Genomic DNA, 27,754 nt, shown 5'->3' on the forward strand with positions numbered 1-27,754 from the left:
AGAAATTTTTAGTAGTGTCATTTGTCAAACCCCAAACCTCTCCTGACTTATCTGGAGATCTACAAAAGTGTAAGAGAAATTATAGTGTGATTAACTTTATATAGGATTTTCATTATTATTCTATGCTGGAAAAAGCAACAACAATGACATATTAAATTACACTAATTACTTATTATACACAAAAAGAGAAAGCTAGAAGCATCTGAATAAGCTTACGATAATGAAACCAACAGCTAAAGGCATTGGGATAAGCAACAATGTGCCATGACTTGACAAAAGCTGTCCTACAGAAGGCAGAGGAACACAACTGGTTTATAGCACTTTTGCTGAGGCAAAATTGTGTAATTCATTGAGGCTCTCAAATTTCTTCTCTATTTTGACTCACTGATACCAATGAGAAAAAGCAGTGATACAGTGTGGTAAACAGAGCTTGACTTTGAGACCGGGGAGGGGAGAGAAGGGGCTGCACACATCCAAAGCACAGAGTTGGCTTGTTTGAACTGCCTGATGGCCAGTTGCGCAGTTGGGAATGATCAAGGTGATGGCTACCCCCTCGCCTCCTTTACTTCCCAGTCTCTGCCCATGCAGCATCCCTTAACCACACAGTGTAAAGGAACCTGATCACAGAGACCCATAGACTAGCTTTATCTCCAAGGGGCAAAGACTAATGCAGTGAAGAAGAGCTGTGCACAGCCAACAACTGGATTCAGCACAGACTATATGCAGTCCTTGGACTGATGGAGCAAATGTCACACATGCAGCAATGCAACATTTAATTAACCATGTGGCAAAAAGACACATTTACAGAAAATTATTTCCTCTTCAGGCTTCAGAAGAGGGTTTTTCCCTATTTCTCCAAACAAAAGGTACCAAAACCATCAATATCTATAACATTAACTATTTAATAATCTTTGGAAAATAATGTCTACAGGCAATTTCTGGGATATGGTGTAATTTTGAACACTACCCTGTGTATACCTGATATTTCAAACAATTTATTTTGAGTGCAGGCAGAGCAAAGGAACAAATTGTGACAATGTATAGGTAAAGTCAAAACTCAGTGCATATCAAATATTTACTTTATGTAGAAGTTCCTCAAAATTAAACATCAAAATCAAACTGTTTCCTACAGCAACGTGTCTGCCAACAAACTCCTGTGCTAGGATATTCATGAAAAATGCACACACTGAGAATGCCCACACATTCGCAACGCTGTTTAAAAATATGAATAAATATTTGTGAACAATTTTTACATATAAGATATTTGAGAATCTTTATTTTAATAGCATTAGTCATTATTCACAGGAAAAGAATGTGAGCACTCAAGCAAACCCTACTATTGCAGACGAGAATGGATGGAGCTTGACTGGAGGCTCAGTCTTCAATTCTACGTGTTGTGATGAATAAGTCACCACTCTTGCCTCAGTTTCCCCCTCATGTAGTGAAATAAAAATAATAGTATTTCTTTTCCTCCCAAGTCTAGAGATGAAACACAATATGTGAACAGATTATTACTAATACCAACAGCAGTAACATTAAATTTTGAGTGAATGACTGTGCTTTAGATGTTTCAAACTCCATATGAATAATCTCCTGTTTTAAAATTTTATTTGGGCACCATATTGCCACATCACACAAGAATTGATATTCCATGGTGTGCTAGTGGCAGTGTCTTGGGAAGCTGCTCTACCTCTAAGGGAGAAACAGATCAAGAGAAAGAACCACCATCAAATGTTCTGCATGGGATCTGCAGCTTTGCAATGACACTGGTCAGCACTGGCAACTTATATTTTCCATGGAAAAGCTTACAATATGTGTCAGCAACTTACCAGTTAGGATTTAGACATTCTGTGATCGTTTTCAAAACAGAATGTCAATAATCCCCCCATGACTCCATTTCACTTTTAGTCCTATTAATTGGATTGGACTGGTAATCATTAAAAAGGAAATTCTGAGCACTATAGGTTTTTCTAAGGAATATTCTTCTGCTGGAAAATGACAGTTTTTAAATGAAAGCTAGCCACAGAGATCCATCCATTTCTACAAAAATATGATAGAAATTATTCAAATTTCAAAACCTCCCATGTCATCTGTCCGGATATTCCCAAATCTGCTGTGTGACCTGCATCAGGGAAAGAGGGCAAAGCAGTAAACCAGATCTAAGTGTTTTCCAGGAGGCTCCTAGGACTCCTAGATCTGAAAACTTGTAACCTGGGAAAATTTCCCAAAAGCCAAGGGAAAGGTTCTTTTGAACACTATGATTCATAATTGGAAAGTAAATTTATAAGAATTTCTGAAGTTTCATTTCTTGTTTCCATGCCCATGCTAAGGTGTTTTTGTTTGTTTGTTTGTTTTTAGAATTTTTCAAACTAGCTGAAGAACAGAAACAGCACAAATGGATAATGTGGATCCCAGAAGTTTAAAATTTGAATGGAAAACCTCATTCCAAAGAGAAAATGGTTCCCAGAATATCGAGAGCTACTGGCTTCTGACATTTTTTGCAGCTCATGCATGCATGACCCTTATTAAAAACATTTTAAAGGAAAAATGAAAGACTTAAAGTGAAGTTTTTCCCCAGGCAATTTTATTCTGGTCTGCAGTCCATTCCTTATAATCAATGCTAGCATTTACAAGGAGTTTTTAAGTGTTTAGGAAAGACAGCCCCTCTCACCTTAGGTGCCTTTGTAATACATTGGCCCTGCTAGTTTCATGATCCTTTAAAAAGAGCTGCTCCCATTTGCAATATTGCTTCCTGATTATCTTGTTCAATTTGGCTAAAATTTAGCATAATTTGAGAGAACATACCTGTTGTCAGACAGTTCTTACCAAGGGAGATACTTGGTAACACTGTGGAATGATATAAATCAAATTATTTTCAGTGCTTCCTGCACATGCCTTGATACTAGAATGATTTTGAGTTCAAGCACGGCATTTATGTTTGAGATATAATATATTTCATAGGAAAGCATTTAATTTTGAGTGCTCAGAACAGTTGAAAGGTGTATTTTTTCTAGTTGTCACTATCCTCAACTTTAAAAACAGTACCTTTACAAGAGGTCAGAAGAAAACAGGGGGGAAGGAGAGGAAGAGTAAATGAAATCACCTGAACACCAAGCAGACAACTAGAAAAAGCAGCTCCACTGCTTCCAGATTTTAAAGAAACTGATTATGTGTTTTACAGATTCAAATACAAGATGTCATAGATTATTAATGATCCAAGGGTGTTGCTAAAATATGCACAAGCTATATAAAATTACAGTAGCAGTAAAAATGTAGCAACTAAGCTCTACTGGTAATAACCTATATTACTAAATAAGTATTGACTGAGTTAACAGTGTGGTCGTCATCATAAAATCAAGTGAATAAATTATGTATACAAATACAATAGATGCTAATTAGGCCCTCAAACAAGACAGTAGCTCCTCAGAAGCAACCAAAGAGATCGATTTAGAATTTATGCTAAAGGTTTAGTGGCTAACATAATAAAATAGTGCAAAACTACTTTTTCATCTGTCTCTCTTGCTCGATATTTAAATCACGCTTCTTTGGAATTATTTCAGCACATGAAATAAGAGATACAGAGAGGCATTTGGCCCAGCACTGTCAAGCTGTATGTATGTGCTTCTCTCTTGCTCTGGTATGGAAAGCATCAAGAAAACAAACAAACAAAAAAATTAGAATGTCTGGGAGAATGTCAAATAAGCGTTCTGTAAAAGGAAGGGAAACAATGGCAGTTTGAAGAAATATGATTATATAAGACTCAATGGCAAAACAATTTGACAGGTTCTGAAAAAAAAAGATAGGATTGATGTTTGTTTTTTAAATAGGAGGACACAAGGCAAGGAGAGTGTAAGGAGATTCCCAGCCATATTAATTTGTATATATTGTTGCAGATTTATCAGTTTACTTGTAGTCCACTAGGCTGCTGTATAACAAAAGTCTGGAAAGGCTCAGGAATGACTAGCAAGAAAAAAGAAAACTGATACAGATTCCCAGACAGAAATGAAAAGGTATCTCCAAAAACGCAACATAAAATCACCTGGCTATAGGGATGAAATTGCTATTCATGTTAGGATTATTATGTAATAAAGTCGTTATATTGTAATGCTGCAGCCCACATCCATCTTAATAGCTGGAACCAAAGTACATACACCAAGATACCTTTGTTCTAGCCAGACATAAATGTCGTTTTAATGCATAGTGAAAACGTGACAACAATAAATATAGGTAATTATATGAAAAGGTACAAAACCATCATTAATACACTTTAAAGTGTATTTAAAGGTATATCTAATAAGAAAGACTTTCTAGAATTCACGCTATGTAAATATTAGTTTCAGCAAGCAACATGGACATTTTAGAAAAGCAGGTAATATATAATAATCTTTGAAAGCCTGATAATCACTAATCCCCTTTCTAATATATGTAAAAAATAAAAGCAGTCTCCACTTTAGGATTTTGTATTTCAAATTTTAAAACTTGGCAAACTCTGGAAATTTGTTAATAAAAGTTACCTGGATTAACAAGATCCAGCATGGAGAAGCAACTCAAAAAGGATATTGAATATAATCAGAAAGACTATGAAAAGAAAAATAAAAAACCCAAACCCACTGATCAACAAAAAAAGTAGTTTTAGGTGTCAAGAAATGGATAAATACAGGGATAACTGCCAAAAACACTTTACATACAGCACTAAGTTCTTCAAATCTGTAGTTAAAAAATGGACAAGGAAAGAAGTAGAGTTGCTATGTAGAGAGAAACAGGTAGAGATAAAACAAACTAGAAAAAAAATCAGGTAATACATTTTTTATTTAACCTCATTGAAGGTGTTGATGTTTGCATGGAGACAGTTAGGATCAATCAGAAAAACATTATAAGAAAAATAATATAAGAATTACCACAAATGTCAAAGCAAAATTCAGCATGGGCTGAATAGTGTCATGCAAATCTTTGACACAACTGACAAATGAAATCAGAGGACAACTATGGTTTTTTTGGTGGTGGTGGTGTTTTTTTCTTTTGTTTGTTTGTTGTTGTTTTTTTTTGAACGATTATACCAAGTTGGTCATAGAGCACTGACGACTTCTCTGTAAAACGATCTACAGTTAATGTGAATAAAGTGTGGCATGTAATTAAAACGGTATAGAACTATGCATGAATGACTTTATTGCACAGTTTGCAGCATTTACAGCTGCTGCTGCCACATCCCCATATTTGTCTGCTTCCATGTCAAGAGACAGGCTGCTTTTACAAGTCTGAAAGAGTTGTTTGGTAAATTGCATAAAAATGTGGTGTCCTTAAGGTACACCTATATGGACCACTGTGTCATTGTTTGTACCTTCCAGTGTGATGCACTGAAGTTGCTTATGCATTCATGCATGATTCCTCCAAAACATAGGTCAGCTCATTGCATCTAAGACTTCATTATTAATGCATCTGTAAAAATACACTCAGAATATATAATACTTTTTTTTTCTGAGGAAGGTAAGATGTGTGGAATTCAAGCAAAAGCTGACTTTGTAATCTGATATCATGACGGGGAAAGGGAAAGGGTAAAAAAAAAATGTAAAAGAAAAAGAAAAAGGAATAAAAAAATCAAAGGAAAAAATAACACTAAGGGAGACAGGATAGGTTTACCACAGGTAAATAATGCCAGACTCACATGATAGTCCTTGATAACTTTCTAGACAAGGACACACAGGTCACCAAATTTCTTTTGCCCTCAATAAAATACTGGATACTATATGGAAAGCTGAGTTGAGACACTGAGAATTAGTAGAAATAGTGTCAGGTTAATAAGGAACTAGCTAAAATTCATAATAAAATGATTTACTTAGAAAGGAAACTTAGGCTGTACCAGAAGTTTCTATGAAAATTAGTTTGGGGACTTACAGTTTTCATCTGATGACCTTTAAACAAAGAAGAGGAACATCACCTAAGACAATGCTCAATGTCATAGGCTTTACATATAATGAGAATTTCTGTTATAAGCTGGTGAAACAAACCACTTTGAAAAACAGACAAGGAAAAGGACTTGAATGCACTGTTTTATCACATGGATGAATCTGAGCCACTTCAATTTAACAATAAAATACTACAAATATAGTCCGGAACATTTCAAATGAAGCATTTCCATTAGACAGGGAAATACTGTGATTTTAAAGAACAATTTGTTTTACAAGAGGAAGAGAGTTCCGCATTGTCAGCCTAGCAAAATGAAAGGAGAAAAGGCTGTGTCTGCTGCCTTTAGAAACACCAGAGGAATAGCATCTAGAGAGGAAGAAGAGTCATGTGAGCATGAACACAAGGACAAGCAGGACATTGGTCAAGAGCAAAAATGCCGATGTGAAGTATGAAAATACTTCCTAGCCTTTATTACAGAAAGGACAGGGTGGTCTCCAAGGAGAATGGACATGCACACACAAAAATTCACCTGCTTTTGACAGAGCATTTGAATATTTTATGATAGAATTACACAATACAGTTCTCAGGAAAAAGAAAGATTTTGTAAAACTATTCAGTCATGGTAGTGTCAAGTGACTTACATATGCAATAAAAGAACATTGAGCATGGAATTGATATCATTATTAAAAACAAAAAAAAAAAACAGGAAAAATTCTGCACACACAACAGCTGCAGACAGTTGGCAAACTTGAAAATTAAGCCACATTTAATGCAGACAGCTCTTTTAGAAATCTTAATATAAACGTGTAAAAATAGAACAATTAAATACAGATCTGACTTGGAACATTAAAGAAATGAAGGCCTACACATATTTCTATTACTTATCTTCCTACTAATTGTCCTTAAAATTGACGAGGTCTTTAGCATTTAAGTAACAAGAGCTCAGTGTCCTATACTGTTTGATGGTCCAGCAGCAATATCTGACATAGATGACAGCTAACTACTGACACATGCTCAGATGAACATTCCTAGTATACAATTACCTAAAAATGGTATCACCCTAATCACTGCACTATCATTCTTTAACAAAAATTCCAGATTTACTCTACGTGAGGTAGGCTATAATTTGAAGATATCCATAATTTCTGGTAGCAGCAGTGGTAGCACTATCGGTTAACCTTGTAGCTCTGAATAAAAGACAAAATCCTTTGTTTACATTGTTGGATCTGCTAGCAATCTCCCATACACTCATACTGTACCTATAGATAGAACCATCTTTGACTATAATATTATGGTGACTGCAAAGAAAGCCTTCGAAGCAACCTGAGTGTAAATTAAAACAGATGATTCTACAAGAGACATGAAACCACAACAAATCTGCAGAAAGCCTCAAACATATTGCTCCAGTAGATACAATGTAAGAATCAGTATTAAAATCCACATTTTCCAATTATTTACTACTGATAATTTAGTATTTTTTTTGTGTATTCCAAAATTCCACATCAATAATTTTATTTTAAAATTTCCAAGTTTTACCCATTTTCACCTTTTCTGGAAATGTACTTTTCTCCATATGTGACAATAAAAAAAAAAAAAAAGCACTGTAAAGCACAAAATTTGTCAACATTCTATAAATTGAATTTTATATAACAAATACACCACAATTTTGTTGTAATTTCAATTACCATTTTTTTATATTTATTTTTTTAAAAAAGGCACTTTCAAGAAACTATTTAGATTTTCAAACAGTGTTATAGGATTGCTTCAGTTCAGGGTTCCTTATTTCAAGTCAAGCCAAATCTGCGTTAGGCTTGCCATAATGCAGAAAGCTATGCTAGGGGATGCATAAAACTGGTCTTCTTGGGAATATGAATTCTTAAGGGTGGCTTATGAGTTTTCCGCTGTAATGTAAAATTTTCTGGGGGGAGATGGGAGGTGAGGAAGGTGGAGGTGCAGATTCTTGAAGTGTTGATTTCAGACATATCCTAGAATTCATGCTGTATCTTCCCATTGTTTTCCTCTGAACCTACAGAGACTTGCTGCAGCTTCATTTTTATAAAGGATGGCTTCTGGCAGTGCATCCTACAGGAAGATTTGCCCTCTTAGGAATTTGGCTCACTGGGCCCTTCAGGCATGTATGTGCTCCTAGAAATACTACATTTTCCTCCAAGCTGCCTGAGATGACTGAATATTTTTCCTTTTTATTTAGGGTCTCAGTTCATCTTCAGGCATGAAATATGTGAGATCTTTCTAGAGAGATTAGATTAGCATATTACGTTTTTTTTTTTGTTGTTTTTTTTTTTGTTTTAATTACACTAATGAGTGACTCTGATTGTTACAGGTGCCTTCAGAGGGGATGGGCATATGCTAAATTGTTAAAATTTTAAAATATAAAGTCAAAATAAATTTGGTGAGCTAAATGGAACATTCAGCTGCATAATTACAAACCTATCACCTTGGATCTTAGGAAGTACATCACAATCATACAGAATACCTAACTAACCAAATACCTTTTGCAGTTTACTGACTACCGAGCTTAAAAGCCAGTAAATATTACTGGTTTTGAAGAAAAAGTCATGAATTCTAGCTTCAGTATACCAGCATATGTAAGTTGTTTTTTTGTTGTTGTTGTTGATGTTGTTTTTTTCCACATGCCCACTTTTAATTTCTTTTTTGAACTAGGTGAATTATGTTAACGTAGGCCTTGTAACAGTTTTATTTTCTGTGTGGTCCCTAGCTTAGTGATTAGCATACAAAAGAAACAATTAGAAATGGGAATAGATATCTTAATATTTCCCACCACCCAAAGTGTTCATAAAGATTCTTCTGAAGTTTGAGAAACACTATATATTAAAATAAGAAGAGATACTAGGTGGCTTATATGCATTAGAAGACACTGTAGTAAACAAAATTCATATGCATTTTAGCATAGCGCAGTGCATACAATTATGGATTTTATGATTTTTCTAAAGTCTTAGATAATTTGGGTATATCCATTCATTGAATATAAGTACACTCAGATGCAGCTATTAGGTAATACGGTAGTTCAAAATGACCGGATATTGCAACTACTTAAGTATACTAGATGATAGGATTTCTAATTTCACTGATGTTGTATTCACACTTAGTTAAGCCAGATAAAGTTCACTTCATAACATAAGTTGGAATGTAATGAAAAAGATTAATTCTGAATTTTTCAAAACACTATTTTGATTTAATTTTCCTGAGGCAAAGTCAGTTGCTATATTGTGTATAATTTGCAGAAGTCCAAGTATTAAGTGTTTTTCTGGTGCTGACTTTTTATAAAGGTGACTGCAATAAGATGCTGACATTGCAGCTTGATAGCTACTGAAACATTGACTCTGATAACAGAGGAAATCTAAAACTGCTGAAAATTTTAGCAGTTTTAGCAGTTAGAGACTTCGAGGAAGTGAATTTAAAAGTTCCACACCATGCAACAATTCAGTATTCTGCAGATTTTTGAATGATTTGGGTATTATCCTCAGCAATGATCTCTATGGGCTATAGCCATTAAACAATGCAGACCTAGCACTGCTCCTGCAAACCATAATTTAGGCAAGACGTGTTTCTAGAGGATAATGTTGGTCCCCTACATTCCCTTGCTTTGCTGTATAGAGACCACTAAACAGTGAAAAAGAGGCAAGGTTCTCTTTGCTTTAGCCTAGGCACAATCACACCTTCCTTCAGTCTATTACAAAGTACAATTTTACTATCCTCACAATTGCCAAGAAAATATGCCTCCTCAGAAGAGCTAATATAATTTCTTCCCTACCCTTACTCAGTTTTCCACTTTGAAAAATCTATATATTTTAGTCTCCAATTTGCCACAACAGTAATCTGTCTCCTGGATTTCAGTCACTGGGCTGATTTACTACCTTCCACAATACAGAAGTGTAAAAAGGTGACTATAGTCACACTGCTAAGAGAAAGGTTCTGAGTCACAAAAGTGTCTTCACATTTGGATGAAAGTACCCAAGGCCTCCAGACCATTGAGTTGCATGGTGGTAAAGTGGATGAACATCAATGACATTTTAAGACAATTATAATTGCGATGTTGAATATGAAAGGCAGATACTCCACACCTGCTAATGCCAGTACCTGTTGGTAGCCGCTGCTCTCCAAAACTCTCATACAAAATCACAAACCCTGTTCCTTAAGTCTCACATGGGTCTTTGGGATTCAGATGCACTCAGTGCGAACACAAAAGATAAGATATTGAGCTCAGTATGACAATGGCACAGTCATGTCAGAATTTCACCTTTAAAGATCAGTTCTGGCCAAATGCCCTGCTGAAAACCTAGAGAGAGCGAAACCAAACAGATTCACTACATATGTTTGAGCATAAAATGAGATACCATAGATATTAAAGGAATTTATCCAAGGCAACATTTACATGACCCAGTTATCATCACTAATGATTCCAATGCCACAGGCGTGATGTGAGACTTATTTCTGCTTTTCTTGAAAACTGGACAGAAAAGGAATGGAGGAGTAGAGTCCACCTGGAAAGAAAGGTGTCAATTCATAAGAGGAATACCTTTTCCAAGCCATTGTATTTTGAGGTTATATAGAGCAAACTGTTGCCATCTAAGGAACAATATATTCCCCCACTCCCTTTTTAGAGAAAGAAACAACTAAGTTGTTCTTCATGCAAGTAATATATTTGAAGATAAGTTTTCACCAACAATGTAAGCTAGAGTCACAAGGCAGCTTTGAAAATAAAACTTTCTGAGATGCATACATAAGCACACTGTGTGTATACTTCATGTGAAAATCTGTTGTGTCATTCCTTTGGTTCTGTCAGAAAACATTCAGAGCCAACCAGAACACTTTTACCCCCATCTGAATCACATACACACTCATTGTCTTTAACATAGATGTTGACCAGGACAGATTCCTTAGCCCAAAACTCATCAGCTGTAGCAAGCACTTATGGACAGTCTATCTTGATTTTTTTTTTCTACTAAGTTTTTCTAAGGGATTTTTTACAGAATTATGAAAACACCAAAAATATTTTCTCACATTATCTACAGTAAAATCCAATAACAACCACAATGGAAGCGAGGTCTGCCTGGTCCTTCCTTCAGATCACATCTCTGCCAACCATCATTTCATATGGTGGTATGAACTGAAGAAAGCTGGAAGAAACCTAACTCTTATTTATTAAAATTTCATAGATGTTGAGAAAGCACCTTGGCGTATGTAAATTTTGCTTTATTACTGCAAAAATAGTCACTTGACATAGTCAGTGTTAGATACTTCATTTCTAAAAGCTGACTGAATTAAAATCTTAATCCTGTACTCAAATCAAGTTTTGTAGCAATTGATGACAAAGCAATGATGATGTTCTCCGGATTCAGAGTTGAAAATATTAACATACATTATCATTTTTTTGTCATCTGTAATCACTACATGAAAACTCATAATTTATATTGAGTGTAGATGCTTTTATATTTCTGGGGCAGTATGCACTGTATTCCTCTTACTCAAGGGTGTGCCTTTGAGTTGAGGTGCCAGTGAAGGTTACTTGAGGCTTCTTGCATCCTGCATGGACCCACCTGAGGTATGAACTAACCACTGAAGGAGCACCCCTCATTCCCTTTCATTGACAGTTGAGAATCAAGATACCTAGCATAATATAATTGATTCCTAATGTAATAGATTCCCTTAAATGCTCAGCTAGGTGCTAATGCTAACCTAGCTAAAGTTAAACAGGATGAATAGAATAGTAATAAATGAAGACTGAGAACTAAGAACTACACCAGTCTTCTCTCCTCATTTCTTAGATCAAACAAAAGGGAATAACAATAATCTTCTTAGATCTTCCAAATGAAAAACTGTTTTTAGCATGCAATATATGACTGGAGTGGATGGGAAAGCACAGTGTTTTGCTTGTGGCTTATGAATTAATATAAGTTTTCAAGTATTAGTGCTGCAGGGGCTGTATCCTGAAAAAGCAACAGCAACACGTTTATTAAAAATAGCAGCCTCTATGCCATGAAGTGTTCATTTTTTAAATCTTGTAAATTGGTTATATAAGTAGCAAATTTGCAATTTAATCCATAGAAAATGAATTGTTTTACATTGTTATATGTAATCATTTGCAATAGTTTGAATATTTTTGGTCTTCCCTTCTTGTTATATGGATTTTCTGATCTTTTTCACTAAAGGTCAGTTCTTCTGGTATCAGTATATTTAATATGTTCACAAATTTGTACCAAGGGCCTTTATTCTTAAGGGCTTCATTTTATCAGTCAGACACATCAACGGTGTGTATAATTCAGACTTTCTCAAGGGCTTCCACTGCCAAATTTGACTGATTTCCCCCCCCTCTAAGTGTGTTTTCATTCTCACTGAATCACTTCCAGTCTCCTGTTAAACTGATATGCCTTTATTTTACGCATCAGCAATATTCATTTTCTAACATAAAAACTTAATGTATTCACCATTTCACTATCTTTTTCTTCTGAACTCCCCAGTTTTACATTCTGCAATAAATAGGATAGGAGTACTTTATTGAATCCTGCACATGCATTTCTGAACTATTACTACTGCTAACAGCAGATGCTGATATGAGTACCTGAGTGTATAAATTAATTATTTAAGAGCGAGGATCAGAAAGAAACATGCTCAAGAAGGGAAAGTGAGAGAAAAATCAATACAGAAAAAAATTGAGTCTCTCATGCCAACTGAAGGTCTAACACCATGTACAAAATTAATAACTAACATTATTAGCTGAAAGACAGTGTATCTGAGAAAATCTGGCAGAGTCCCAAATTGTCTATCTCAGTAACAGGAAAGACTCAGGTTTTTCTTATCAGGAATTCTGGGTCCTGGCAGCTCTGCACATTGACAATAACACGAAAACACTGCTGCCAAGGGCACAGACTCCACTAGCAACTGGATTCCCATTTTTCTCTATTGGCTAACATAAGGAAGAAATATTTGAATAACAAACTGGGTATAGATAAAACTAGAAAAGGCTAACTTAGAAAATAAAACAATGGAATTTGGTCCTATTTCCCCAACTACACTTACTGTGTTTTCTTTCTTTCTCACTCTTCTGAAAACACCATTAAGTAAATGTCTGAACATTAACAAATGAAATAACTTCAATTGATGTCCTATTTTCTTCCAGACAAACAAAAAAAATAAAAATTGATTGGCCAGTTTGTGTTTATCTGCCATTCTAAGTTCTCATATTCCCTTATTTCTCCAGTAGATCTACATAAAAAATGCAGTGAACAATACATTTATAAGAAAACAAAACTGTATTCACTAGTTATAAACATCTTGCAGTCCATCTCTTCATTTTATCACCTTGTAGGGGCTCTCTGAGGAACTTACCAAAAATATTTTCTGGATAGTTTTGATATCCTCTAGCTTTTTAGATTTCTTTTAATGTCTCTACTCAGAAGCAATAAACCAAAAGTGATACAGTCTGCATGTCTGAACAGCAGCGTTTTCTTGCATTGTAACCTTGACATGGAGAAAGCAAGACACTTGTACTTGCTAAGACATGGTCTATTCAGCATCATTGTGCTAGCATTACTCACCAAGTGGAATTAAAAACTGCACTACAGTTACCATGACAACCAGCTGTCTCCCACATACAGCATCAGTTTGAATTTGTGCAGACCATTTCTAACAATGATTTAAAGTCAACAAATTCAGTGTTACCCTAAGGTAAAAATCTGATTTAAGAACAAACAAATACTTTCAGTTTCATAATATTACTTAGCTCGATACATTAATACCAAGTATGACTTAGGAGTTCTTCAGAGAGCTGCAGTGACGTTTGTCAGAAATTAATGGTGAATGGTAATCTTGTCAATATATGGTTGGGAACAACTGAAATTCTTAACCCAATAAACATGCAAGCAGCAATATTCAATACCGTGTTTTATTAAGCAATATTAAAAAATTTCTAGTCCATCACCTTTGTAAAACTCACTCAATGTAGCATATGATGGAATAAAAGCACTGTACTCTTTTAGACAGATTTTACTTTTTCATTTTGATTTTAAGGCCTTCTCTATACTATGCTGGTAAGATGTTGCCCATTGCAAATGGAAAAGTGAAGGCATAATATTTGTAGGAGAGTTTGTGGGGAAAATGCATTAGAATATTTATTTAATCGTTCTCTAAATTTACATTTGAATGATGGTCTTGATTACCTTGCATAGTATCACTAAGATCATCAGCGTATGCTCACTGTAGAGATTCTTACTAGAAAATAAGGTGTAATTCTTGTTCCTCCACAAGTATCAGCCAGCAATTCTCCATTATCAGTTGGAAAAATAGTCTGAAACTTGAAATATAATTTCTGAGCTGGGGAATTCCAAAATAAGTTCCTTTTCCTGTAAACTTAGTGGCCTTCTTTTTTTGTTTGTATGTTTGTATTCCAAACCAGTTTACATGCAAAGAGAAGGCTCAGTCAGTCTTGAAACAGCTGAGCTGTAAAGAAGGGAGGGAATGGGAGTACATCAAACTTGTATATCATATTTACAATGTCTAATGAAATATCATACAATTGCATGTCTGGTCATCTGTATGAAACAGCCACCTGCTGCTTCACAAATTCAAAGCAACATTTTTTGGATTCTTTTGATTTCCAAGCATGCTTTCTGTTCGACAGTCATTGCAAGTACATAATGGCAACGATGGCCAGTTCTGCTGGCAGAACAATGGGATGTATTGTTACAAGGAGAAACAAAATACAAACCTGCAGAAAACACAGAAAACACATACAATTACAATTGTGCATGTGTATGTTAAGTGTGGGGAGAGAAGAAGTAAACACTGAAATAAGGGTAGTTAAACTATTAAAAATGCAATGTATGGTCAAACTACAGGTAATAAAGTAATAAGGCTATTCTTCATGGAAGAAACTATTTTAAAAAAATCAAAGAGAACTTAAACAGAGTCCATAATTACTAAAGAAACTGCTAATGTTACATACTGAAGTTCATATGTATTAATGATACGTCCTTAACTCACTTATTTTTCTGGAAGCAAGGGTCAAAATGAAGTGTTACTGTAGATTCCCATTTGGTACATGGTATAGCACTTGTTGCATCACAGAACTTAAAAGCATGTCAAAAAAGAAAACAGGACAAATTAGTGTAAAGTGTTTAGAGTTAAGAAATTCAGAGACTCTAAGGAATGTGATGCCTCTTATGAGTAGAGTTTTAATCTGTGATTAAGAGTTATTGAATCCTAGCTCTCAGGACAATACATAATAATGAAAATTTTGAGTTTGAAAATAATGCTTTCAGTTTTAAATGATTTAATTTATGTGGGAGTGCTGGTCAGATAGAAAAATAAGTGCGATCTAAAAGATTAAGGAAGGAAGTAGCACAGAAATGCATTTAGTCCTGTATCACCATGGACACATTTGTTATCAGTGACAGGCAATGTGAAATCAGGCACAAATTGAAATCAAACCCATCTTTAAGGTTACACTAAACTGAACTGACAGGAACACTACACGCAAGAAAGAAAAAGAATTGGATTTCTATATAGTGCTTCGATCCTCAACAATGGGAGTGCATAATGCTTAAATGTAAAAACAGAGGAATTCAAGGCAGAAAAGAGACAGAAAACAAGAAACAGCGTAAAATATAACCTGAAGCATCAAATCCACAAACCCAGACAGGAACAATTTTTTTTTTTTTTTTTTTTTTTTTGTCAGCAAAAAGGCTGTACACAGTCAAAAATAAGTGTCAGCGGGAAAACAAATATGATTGTTACTAGAATTTAACAGATCTGTAACAATCCATTAACTCCTAGATTGAGCTGCAATGCAATACCATAAAATAAAATAAAAATTAAAAGTAAATCAAGATGACAATCTATGCAGATGTGTATCATTTTACCCTGAGGCTGAGTCTATACCCTTGTGTCAAGGATGCCTTAGTGGGGCTAAAGTAGCATTGCTAACAATTAATGGATATTTTCTTGTTACATTTCAAAAAGATAGAGCACCATTATTATTTTTTTAAACACATAGCTATTTAAACAAAGGAAAAAAATAGAGCATCTCACCACTGCATTTTTCTAAAAGAATATATTTGAAAAGCTTGCCAAATCCATGTTCCTTCAGTTCTGTAGACCTCTGGGTTTGTATGTATTAGTATTTTAGTTTAGATAAGGAACACTGGTCTGATTTTCAGATATTAATTTCATCATATTGTGTTCAAATCTGAACACCAATTTTCAGACAATTTTCCTCTGTCCATCTGTTGCCATGCTTTGACATGGTAGTCTCATGGTGCACAATGTGGATTGCATTTGGATAAAACAGTCACAAAATGTAACTGGCGAGTTACATGGGACCAGAGACGAGCTAAACTGGAGCAAATTCCTCAAATACATGTGATGTTAATGACAGACTCTCAATACCATCTGTTTTGCTCCACAGATTTGTACATATTGCACTACACTACTTTCTAAGGTATTTTTAAAATCATGCTTTTTTTAAAAAAAAAAAAAATTTCTTTTTCCCTTCTGTGACTCTGGTCTCTCCTGGTTCTCTTCCCTGACCTTTGGAAGTAATTGAAGGCTGTCCTCTCCTAAGCCTTAAAGCCAGCTAAAATGGAGTCCTTGCTCCTCTTCCCTACAACATAACCTGTCCTCTTCCTCTTTCTAAAACTGTGAATAGCTCTGCAATCCTTACAATCATTTCAGTCTCCAGGTTCAACTAGAACTTCTGTAGACTCATCATTATGACTAATAACTGGCAACCTCATCTATTGTCTCATTCAAGGACAACTATCTGAGCTGGAATTAAATGCACTCATGGATTAAGAAAAAAAAGTCAAAAAAAGCTTCAAAGCAAGAGGCAGTATAAATTTGATTACATTCTCCCCAAATAAGTAGGCAAAATAACAGCAGTTTCCTGGGATACATATAAAATTATTTATATGCAAACTGAGACTCATGTTTCTCAAATATATTTTCTCCTGAAATAATCTTAGCCACAGCTGCAATACTATCTGTGTACTCAGGTTTTAATTTTGACTAAGTCCTTTACTTTTTATGAAAGAAAGAGAGAGAGAGACGCAAACCAGTGAAAACTTCTATGGTCTGATTAACCAATTTGGCAAACACCCACCACTGCACTTCTGCAATGACCCTTTTCAAGTCAAATTTCTTTCTACCTGACAAAATAATATTCTAAACTTTTAGGACTGTATCATCGTATACAGGCCTAAGGAACTGACAAATCAGAATGTTTTTCATTAATGTAATTATTATATCATGTTATTTATTTTTCTTGAAAAAATATTAATCTTTCCATATTCTTAAATATATATGTGAGTAATATGATTATATTTCTACTTAGATCAATTTCCATAATCGTACTTGATAAGTGTATAGGTATAATTTAAATATACTATATTAATATAATATATACTATCTTATAGTACAATAATTTATATAATTTAGACTAATAATTATTAATGATTTAATCATTATTAAAATAATTTTGACAGCTGCAATAAACTATCGTTTCCTTTCAGACAGTATTGCTTCCTTGGAAACAATTTAATGAATTAAACAATTGGTTATGAAGCTAACACAGCTTTATTTAACAATAGGCTTTTTCACCTGAAATTTGAAGAAATTGTTACAGATATAGCTTTAATTCATTTCTTTAAAATGCATACAAGCAAACATTTGTATAAAATGGCATATTAAATATAAAAATTAAAGTTAACAGAAAAGGTGAAAAGAATCTCATCTGTTATTATAAAATAATTTCTTAGAAGAGCTAAACAGCATACATACGCTTACTTTAAAGAAGCAATACAGGGGAAAATCCTGTATATACAAGGCAAGTGCAACACAGATTTTCCAGAAACTTGATACCCTGCTGAAAATATAGCATAAGCTCTAGTCAAATAATATAGCTGGATTTGCACCAAGCAAAAGCTTCAGCTAGATGTTACTCTGGCAGAGTCTGATTCACAAAGAACTTTCATTTTGCAGTTTGCTGTACTGCACACATCCTTTCTGCTGGATGTAAAGGAGTGTTAGCAATTTCACACTGTGCGCTTGCCTGTATATACCATGTGGAAACAAAACTATCTAGAAAATGAACAGAATACCTCTAAATTAATATCTACCTATTGTTTTAAATAAAGAGAAAGAACGTACTGTTCATTTCGGAAATACTGACAAATGGCAGCTACATATATTGACAGTTCAAAAGTGAGGCAGATCGTCAGCCACTGGTATCTACACAGCTATGCTAATTTACAGCAGTTAACCATTTGCTGCAGTTGCCTTTCTGTTCTCAGCAAACACACAGAAGATTGCAAAAATATAGCACAATTCCAAAATCAGACTTTATTTTCACATGCTGTAATTTTCAGCAGCCAGTAGGACTGCTTATCCTAAGCACTGAAGATCTTTTCCTGCTTAATCAATGAGCAACTTCACTGACATCAAGAGAGGCAGAAGCACTGAATGAAAGCCAAAGTTTGTGTAACATAAAATCACTTATTGCTGAAAACCAAATCTCTTTACTTTGGCAAAACAGTGATGAAGAGGATGGATGCATGGGTTATAACAGGCTCAAGAACAGATTTATTGTATATGTTTCAATCCAAAGGAACCTCCTCTATGCATCCCTTTGCTCATATGGTAAACGATCAATTGATTTTCTTGTCTCTATCCTGTAGTAAATAACCTCACATACACTGCAAGGTGAGGCAGACATCCAGAAAGTCACAGTTTTGTGCAGATGTTTGTTTATTCCTCACAGTAACCATGTGTCAGAGTTACACCATGAGCAGTTGAAACATGTCAGGACTGCAGGCTTTGTCTCATACTGCAACATGGTTTCTGAACAAAATATCTCTGAACTCAAACAAATTTTCATTTGAAATTGTTTTTCCACAAATCTCAAAAGGTTGCCAGTTTTATGTAGATATTTTCTATCACATTTGTTATACACATTTGCTCTGCTAGCGTTTATACTATTCAATACTATATGCCATCAATTCACTGCAGATCACACCAACATATCTCCAGTGTTGTAGACGTTCAGCCCCTTTCCTAAGTCCCCATCCTTCAGCTCCCACGTGCCAAAAAAAAAAAACCAACAAAAACAAACAAAAACTAAAAAAAACTCTTAACTTAAATGAAAAGTTCTAACACACAATTTTAAAGTCCTTTCCTAGAATTTGTGACAACAAATCAGTACCAATTTTCTAGCTTTTTAACAATGGGCCAGTTAAAAGGGAAAACTGCTACCATGTTTGTATATTGTTTCACAATATTCTGATTTTCTGAAGACATAGATCAAAGGATCACCATTCACATATAAATATACAATATCAGAGCTCAAAATCATGGGATGGAGGTCAGAAGAATTTGCCCACTGCTCTGGCACGGTATTTAATGAATTGCATGGAGGATTCTACAATGAGATAAAAGAGAGAGCATCTCTATGGAAACACTATGGTCTACTTCAGCATTAATGGATAGCTCAAAAATGAGCTATCCAAATGTTACGAGGCAGTTCAGTAATATAATGATTTGAAACTAGCGCCTACAGAACCAAAATGGAACTATAAAATGGCTCACCCAAATTGCCTGGGAAATTTTACCAGCCATAACCACCACAGAGGCAATTAAACTTTTAACTGTTCTTTGGCCGTATGGCACATAAATTCCCTGATGTCACTTTCATTATATGCTAAAAATAAGATGTAAGCTGTTATAGCATAATTTTTGTCAGATGAAAACTTTACGCATTTAGTACAGTTTTAGTAATTGATCAGCTAACTTCAGCTTTACATCACAAGAATGAGTATTTTAAATGAAATTCCACTTAAAAAAACAAACAAACAAACAAAAAAACCCACAAAGACTATGCTAAAATGGCATTGTTTTAATCAACAGCTTGACTCTAATGATGTTTATTCAGGATGTAATTTCTTACTTTGGTGCCAAGACATTATTTCTGATTTTGTATTTTTCATCAGTCCAGATATAACACAGCAAGAGACAGAGCAAACTGGCTTCTGCTTCTCCTTGTGCATCACCAGACTGGTACAGTGGTATCCAATCAGCTGCAACTACAAACAATTCATTTAAGACAGCATTATCAATAATGGCCTAAACTGTTCTGTTAAGAAATTACAATTTCTGATTTAAAAACACAAACTCATTCTTTAAGCTACTTCAAAACTGGCTTAGTTTAGAGGGAAGAGAAAGTTTGATCATTGGTACAGCTTCAAAATGCTGCAAGAGCACATTAACTGATCCTCACTTTGATAAATAGCTAGCATTCTTTTGGGATGAGTGAAAACAACAGAACTTGAAAAAGGACATATACAAGACAGAAGCTGGACTAAGCAAGTTAAACAATGAAATGAGAGCTAGAAATAGACAAAGTATATTCAATTACATTCCTTTGCTGAATTAATTTTTGTTTTGTGCCCCTATCTCCTCCATCTGTCTCCTGCACCCAATAATAGGTTCTATAACTAATACACCACATACCTATTTTATACCTGACAGCAAAGATGGTGATTACAGTGTGCATAAATATCTTAAATCTCAAATCCAAGATGTAGGATGACTAAATTTTACTTTAAATTTTAACTACATTATTATTTTAACCTACATTAAATATTTTTTATGCATCTGTAGCTTAGGGATAATACTATTGTGGCAGAAAGAACATTACAACTATTTCTCTTCCTTGTATTGTATTTGTGTGTATAGGGTCTAACAACTTCCTATGATAGTTTTTACTAAAAAAAGCAGAGAAGGAGAAATCTTGGCTATGCTGAAGCACACAACTTTTATTTTGGCTTCAGCGAGACTAGTATTTTGCTCATTTTTTATCTGTTTTTCAAGGTTTGATAATTACATATTTTGTTTTCTTCCAACATGGGTTCAATGAAGGTATTGATAAATTATTCATTTGTATGTGAAACTAAACAAATTTCCTTACAGATATCTGAATTTCTCTGTCTTAGCTCAAATTTACCTGTCTTCAGAGTCTCAGGTATCTGCACCACAACACTGTTTCAATCTCTTGCACTACTTATTACAGAATAAATATGGGTTTTAGGTAAGTTGACTGTGCCCTGGAGAGAATTATTATGCTTGTCTAACTGAAAATTATGTTTCTAAATTAACAGTTTACAGTGTTCTTTTTCTACCAATTCAAAAAGAATAAAGAGTTATAAAACTGGTGATAAACACAACATCCAAAATCATGAAAACAGTGCAGGATGAAAAATTGTATTCAAACGTTCCATTAATCCTAATGATTATCCCATAAAATAAATATGGTATTTCTTAAGAAAAATCAGAATGGATGGCATGAAGTTAAAAGTAGAAAGCTACTGAAAAGAGGTATTTTATACTACATATATCCAACCAGTACTCGGTATATAAAATTCTAAATTATCTTGAAGTACAGTTAGAATGGGTATTTGGAAATTTTCAATTTCTCACATTTTAACTGGGAAATTTTAGATAAAGCTGCAGTTGTGTACATTGTTTATGAGAAAATCTAAATGATGGACATTCTAAATGGTCTTCTGCTACTTAAAAATAAGCCTTACTTTTTTTTTTCTTTAATGATTATTTTTACAGAAGCTGTTCATGAGGAGAGAAGTATTCTATCAGATTTTGTTTGGTGAAAGCATTACTTTGTTGAGCATGATGGTGAATAATGGTTTATATCATTGGCATGGGATGCCATAGGACATACAAGAAAAACAAGACAGAACACAACCACCAAAAAATAGAGGGTTTTGATTTGACTAAAGGAAATAAGCATGCTACCGAGAATAAGATACAAATCAACTATATAACCAGTTTGAACCACCATGTGTAGCCAAGGTAAAAATATATATCTATAGCTACATATATATATATATATATATATATATATATATATAGGTGAGATGTGGTGAGAACACAGGAGACGTGTTTTCCTTTGGACAAGTTCTAGACTTAAACGATGCTTTAAACTGAGAAAAAGGGTTTAGATTTATCAACTTAGACTTACGAATGATATAATTTTGAACAATAGATGATACACGTGAAAGAAAATGACCTCAATTTAACATTGATTGTAACAGATCTTACCCAGCAATGCAGTGAAACCTAGTAATCCAGTAAAACTCAGTAAAAGGTAAAAAGAATTCTATAAGTACAGGGATATGGAAAGAGGAATTACTTCTTGACTGTTTCAAGAATCACAGACTAGTTTTGGAAAATGAGTCCTGAAGACGGAAGGACAACAGCACGCTTTGGGAATGTTAAACCAGTATGTTCTGTAAGCACTTGATCTTCTAGCAAAGAATATGGTTTTGCTAACTTGTTTGCATTTAATGGTGAATTTTTGAATGGTTAGGCTGGTGCACCCAATCACTCCCAGAGTAGCAATAAGAACAAGCACAGAAATTCATCTTATTAGAAGCAGCTATATTCATATACTACACATGTTACAATTGTTGGATTATGCTCTTTAAAAAAATGTGAATAGAGAACAGGCATGACAAGTGAAACTAAGTGATTTGCTTAGCCAGAAATTCTGAACTTTGTCTTTTAATAAAGTGAACATTACAAATCAGAGCATCAATTTTAAGCTGTGAATTTTGCTGTGCTTCCTTCACTAACAGGAAGAAAAGTTAGTTAAATCTTGGAAGGTTACTCGTGGAAAATTTTGGCATTTTATAATTCTTTTAATTCTCTGTTGTGAGAGTCATATTTTCTTACTTCCTTAAGGATCAATGACACTGAACCCTGGCCTAAAAAAAACATGAGGAAGGCAAAAATTCAAGATAAACTGAAGAAAAAGCACTGATGAAATTGTCACTCAGGCCAGAACAAATGTACATTTCAAATACAGAACCAAAGATGATATATTTGTAAAGACCCAGAAAACCAATCATGATTTAGATCTTTATAACAGTGGTTTTGATCCTACACTGAATTTGCTGTGTTCTCACTGAGCAGCTCTTTAGGAAATATGTGGAGTACTTCATGATCAAGTCTCCCAAACAATTCTGAAAACAGAAGACAGAAGCCAAACTTTAGAGTTTACATCATCAGGTTACTGTATCTAATGTTTTCATGGCTCTAATAGAACAAAGTGACCAACCTTCTCCAGAGGCAGGAAAATCAGAGCAAAAGGACTCATGTCTTAGTAACAATGAAAATAAAATAAATACAGCAAAACAAAATCCACTTTTACAGCTCCAAGGTAGAATTTGCTAGTACAAATTAGAATGTTGACAAATCACACTGAATTCACATAAAATTCACAGCATAACCATGGTTAGTAAAAAAAAATAAACTATTTGTAAAGAATGCCAATTAACAACACGCATTTTGGTTCTAAAGATGACAGACTTTTTTTTTTTTTTGGGGGGGGGGAGGGGGAAACTAGTAGCATATCTATTAACAAATTTTAATATGAGAATGGGATTTATTCTTTTATTTTCTAGGAGAACCTAATACAATTTCAGAGCCATTTACAAGATATATGGTAAAGGTAACCTAAATCTGCCTTCAAGATTCCAGATCTACACTGCTGCGCAAAAGTAGCCACAAGGCTAGTTTTGAAAATGGATTCATAGTTTATCTATACCATTTATTCATTAGAGCATGCTTGGAGCAAGCATTATAGGAAGACTCAGTCATACTCCTGGGCATTTGGGTAAGCAATTTAAAAGGCACCTGTGGCTGCATTTTGTAGCCATGAAGCTACATTTGTCTGGTCTACCAGCCTCAACATATTTCATCTGTCATTTGCTGATATCACGAAACTGATGTCACACAGACAATGTTTCTGGCGTTGTGCAATCATACTAGACATAGCTAGAATAACCTTGTTTTTACAAAACACAATATAAAGAAATCTGCACTTAATACCGAAAATCTGTTGACCCTTCAAAGTAGAAGTAATGTCTCCCAAATATGATGTCTTGTTATTTAAGACACAAAACCACGGATTTAGAATAATAAGAAAATGACCCTAAGGAAGTCCACAAGCTCTGCACAGGATTCAGACTGAGCAGAATGTACACAAGTATGAGTGTGCAGAGAAGATCCTGAATAACTATAAAACCATCACAATAGCATCCTGCTGAATGAGTTTGTTTGTTTTTTTTTTTTTTCTTCAATTCACACTTCATACTGGAGAGAATTTACAACTCGCAGTCTCATAATTAACTAAAGTAATTCACACCCCTATATCTTGCTATCTGAAAATAACTCGCACTGCAAAGTGTTTATAAAAAACAAACGTAAAAAATAACAAACAAAAACATTTAAAAAGAGCTAAATTCGGCCCAGTACTAACTTAAGCAAGCATAGTTCAAATGTAGATAGAAAAGCTTTCCTCGCCTGACAAGAATTCATTTGAATAGAAACGCAAAATTTCTATTACAGAACTTTTACATACCTAATCATTTCCATTGAAAACTTACACTTGGCAGATAAAACAATTTTATCTCATTATTTGAATAACCATAGACATTCATAGAGTAAACATAAGAAAGTTTACACTGTATTCCAAATTCTGAAGTAAAACAATTTAAGTATTGTTACAAAATGTTGCATGATTGGCAAGCCTGACCTTGTAAATCACATTATTTAAATACTTAACTACCATGAACTGATTTATCCAGCTTCTTGATAAATTAATTTACAACCAAATACAAAGAGAACTGAACATTGTAGTAAACTTCCTCAAAACAAAAACCTATTGCTAACGAAAAACGCTTTCCATTCCTTTATCATAATCTATTTAAACATTTGAAAGTGATTCATTAACACTTTACACAATTCTACAAGATAGTAATTATCCCTTAATTGCTCAGGTTGTATAATTGAGTCTCAGAAAGTACAGGTGATTTAAGCATCATCATCCAGAAAATGGGGTGCAGGCAAAAATACAACCCAGACCTTCAGCACTGTAGTCTGGAACCTTACCCAAAAGGCCACAATATCTTTGGCCTTGTGTTAAACTGAACAGATATGGTAGTAAAAACCTACTCAGAAAGATTTTATAGGTATCTTTAGTACTGCTTCCTACCTTTTTCTTTTCCAGTCTCTTATTTGCTTCTGAGGCCCTTGCTGAACCCTGTATGTCCACATCCTTTTATTGGAGAGCCAAGACCTGTTGGGTCACACACTCCAACTATGGTCTTACTAGCGCTGAGTGGCTCATAGGACACAGACAGGCTGCAGTATCTAGTTAGTGACTTAAAAAAGCAAAAAGTGACTTATAAAAGCCACATATACCTGAGACTCCAGTCTTGAAGTCTATGTTTCTATGTTCTGACTGAAAAATTATCTGTGCAAATACAGAAATAGATAGGAACAATTCTACTGAAGACACTGGGTGGTATGAATTTATAATGAAAATCCAAATGGCCTTTAGTGCAAAGGATATAACATAGAATTCTCCAGAATTACAAAATATTTTTAATGAATTCCTGTAAATATATTAAAAAAAAAAAAAAAGGCAAGGAAGTGGAGAATGGTAGCAGTGAGGATTCTCAAAGTGTCTAAAAAAAAAAAAGTATCTAAGCACGTCCCTTATTTTTTACTATCCAAAAAAGAACAGTAACACAAAAATCTAGATGGCTTCTCATCTGATGAGGTGCACTACATATTTATTATGTGATTCAGCATATATGTTATTCTTGAAGTAAACATTTTCTGTACTGAGATTTTCATGGACCGAGTAACAATATGAATTAGTATACACATCAGTATACAACAAGCCCCCAACTCTTATTGCTAAGAGATCTGCAATTCCTAGAAAACACTTCAGAAAAAAGTTAATGAAGGTAATAAAAAGTCAGTCTCTTCACCATAGTTAGAACATATGTATCAGTTTTTGGGAGCTTAAATAAAACCGTATATAAACTATAAAGGAGTCCTTTTATGAGCTTATAAAATAGATGTTTACACTTCAAAGAATATTTGTGGGAAAAAGATTATATAATCAAATAATTAATTTTGGATGTCTAATACTAATGTATATAATAGGCGTATATACATAATTTTCTGTTCATAAGAGAAAATTTATTTTCAAGCTAGTATTTAGAAGCAAACTCTAGATAGCCTTGCAATCCAAGTAAATTAGCTCTACATACTGCAGAGTTAAGGAGAGCGAATTCCTCCCATAGGGTTCACAGCATTAAAGCAGCTGTTCTGTAGTCATTACTGTAGTCCATAGGCAGCAGCAGCCACAGCTGTTATACTTTATCCTAAACAAGCATTTGGGGCAGTAGATTTGTGTAATCACAGACTTAATGGTCATCTTTCCTTCTCTTTCCCCTTTGCCCCCCCAACTCATTAACTCCTCTTCATTGTTATTGGGGAGGGAAGGGAGGGCGAGGACAGGGGGACTGATTTTCCCAGTGTGAACAAGGAATGCAGAATTCTTTGTATGCTTTGAATGGCTTTCCCCTTAGCAAAACTTTCCATACATAGTGCCATCTGTGTTGCATGCTACAATGGAAATTTGTCTTCTAAACAGTATATTTCTTCTACACCATCTTCATTTTCCCTTTATTTTTCTCTGTATGTATAATTGGTTTTTGAAGTGTACACACATTTTTTACTATATTCTGGACATTATTTGAAATGTGCCCTCTAATCTGCTGAATAAATTGAATAATTAGCCAATACTTATTGCTAATCTGCACATGCATTTAATTCCCAATTCTACTTAACATTTCTGTCAACAAAGCAATTCTCATTCAGATTTCAATTCTGTTTTTTAATTATTCATTACAATGGTCTCCAATAATTTAATGCCCCATGTTCAGACTTGTTAGAATCTCTCTAGTTGATCTTACAATTTGCAGGCAGTATCTTGGTATGTTTCCAGTTTCCACCCTTTTCTCAATATCAGACATGCCCTTAGAAGACTAATGATGTTCTCTTCTCTCTTTAGACGGGGTCTCTCTCTTTAATTCCTCCTGTCACAAATGCTGTACTCAATACATTGATCATGACATACTTCCCAGTCATTTAGCACAGTTCACTGAAGTCACCAGATTTCAGTTTATGAACTCAGATTTTTTAAAAAAATAAAACTTGGTAGCATTCTATCACTACTGTACCGATACAGTGTCTCCAAAAGCTATATGCAAACAATCATTAAGAAAGGACATGCAGAATGCAGAAAAAAATTAAAAAAAATATAAAAAAAGAAGGCAGTGACAGTGAGGCACCATATATCTGTAATGAATATGCTTTCTCTGCTGTTCAAAAACCTAAGACCCCTGTATTAGAATGAAAGGGAAGGAAGACTCAACCAGTCTCACGATATGGGTCAGAATCACAGAATCACAGAATCGTCTAGGTTGGAAGAGACCTCCAAGATCACCCAGTCCAACCTCTGCCCTAACACTAACAAGTCCTCCACTAAACCATATCACTAAGGGCTACATCTAAACGTCTTTTAAAGACCTCCAGGGATGGTGACTCAACCACCTCCCTGGGCAGCCCATTCCAATGCCTAACAACCCTTTCAGTAAAGAAGTTCTTCCTAATATCCAACCTAAACCTCCCCTGGTGCAACTTTAGCCCATTCCCCCTCGTCCTGTCACCAGACACGTGGGAGAACAACCCCAGCTCCCTCAGCCGCTCCTCGTAAGACTTGTTCTCCAGACCCCTCACCAGCTTTGTTGCCCTTCTCTGGACTCTCTTGAGCACCTCCATGTCCTTCTTGTAGCGAGGGGCCCAAAACTGAACACAGTACTCAAGGTGCGGCCTCACCAGAGCCGAGTACAGGGGGACAATCACCTCCCTAGACCTGCTGGCCACA

At 34.7% G+C, this 27,754-nt stretch overlaps 1 protein-coding gene across 10 annotated transcripts in view; it reads right to left on the bottom strand.

Annotated features, from left to right (window-relative positions):
- The window catches only part of ADGRA1 (adhesion G protein-coupled receptor A1), a 277,570-nt gene that overhangs the window by 58,828 nt on the left and 190,988 nt on the right, over window positions 1-27,754 (bottom strand). Inside the window, exon 1 of one of the 10 annotated variants that reach the window (XM_083843219.1) lies at window positions 1-27,640. The exons of the other annotated variants lie outside the window; for them this stretch is intronic. Within the exon in view, the coding sequence (XP_083699345.1) occupies window positions 1-21 (21 nt within the window). The 5' untranslated portion in view covers window positions 22-27,640. Of the gene's footprint in view, window positions 27,641-27,754 lie in introns of those variants that run through there. 10 annotated transcript variants of the gene reach the window in all.

Source organism: Anser anser, assembly GCF_964211835.1.
Source record: "Anser anser genome assembly, chromosome: 7".
In the NCBI taxonomy this organism is placed as follows: domain Eukaryota; kingdom Metazoa; phylum Chordata; class Aves; order Anseriformes; family Anatidae; genus Anser; species Anser anser.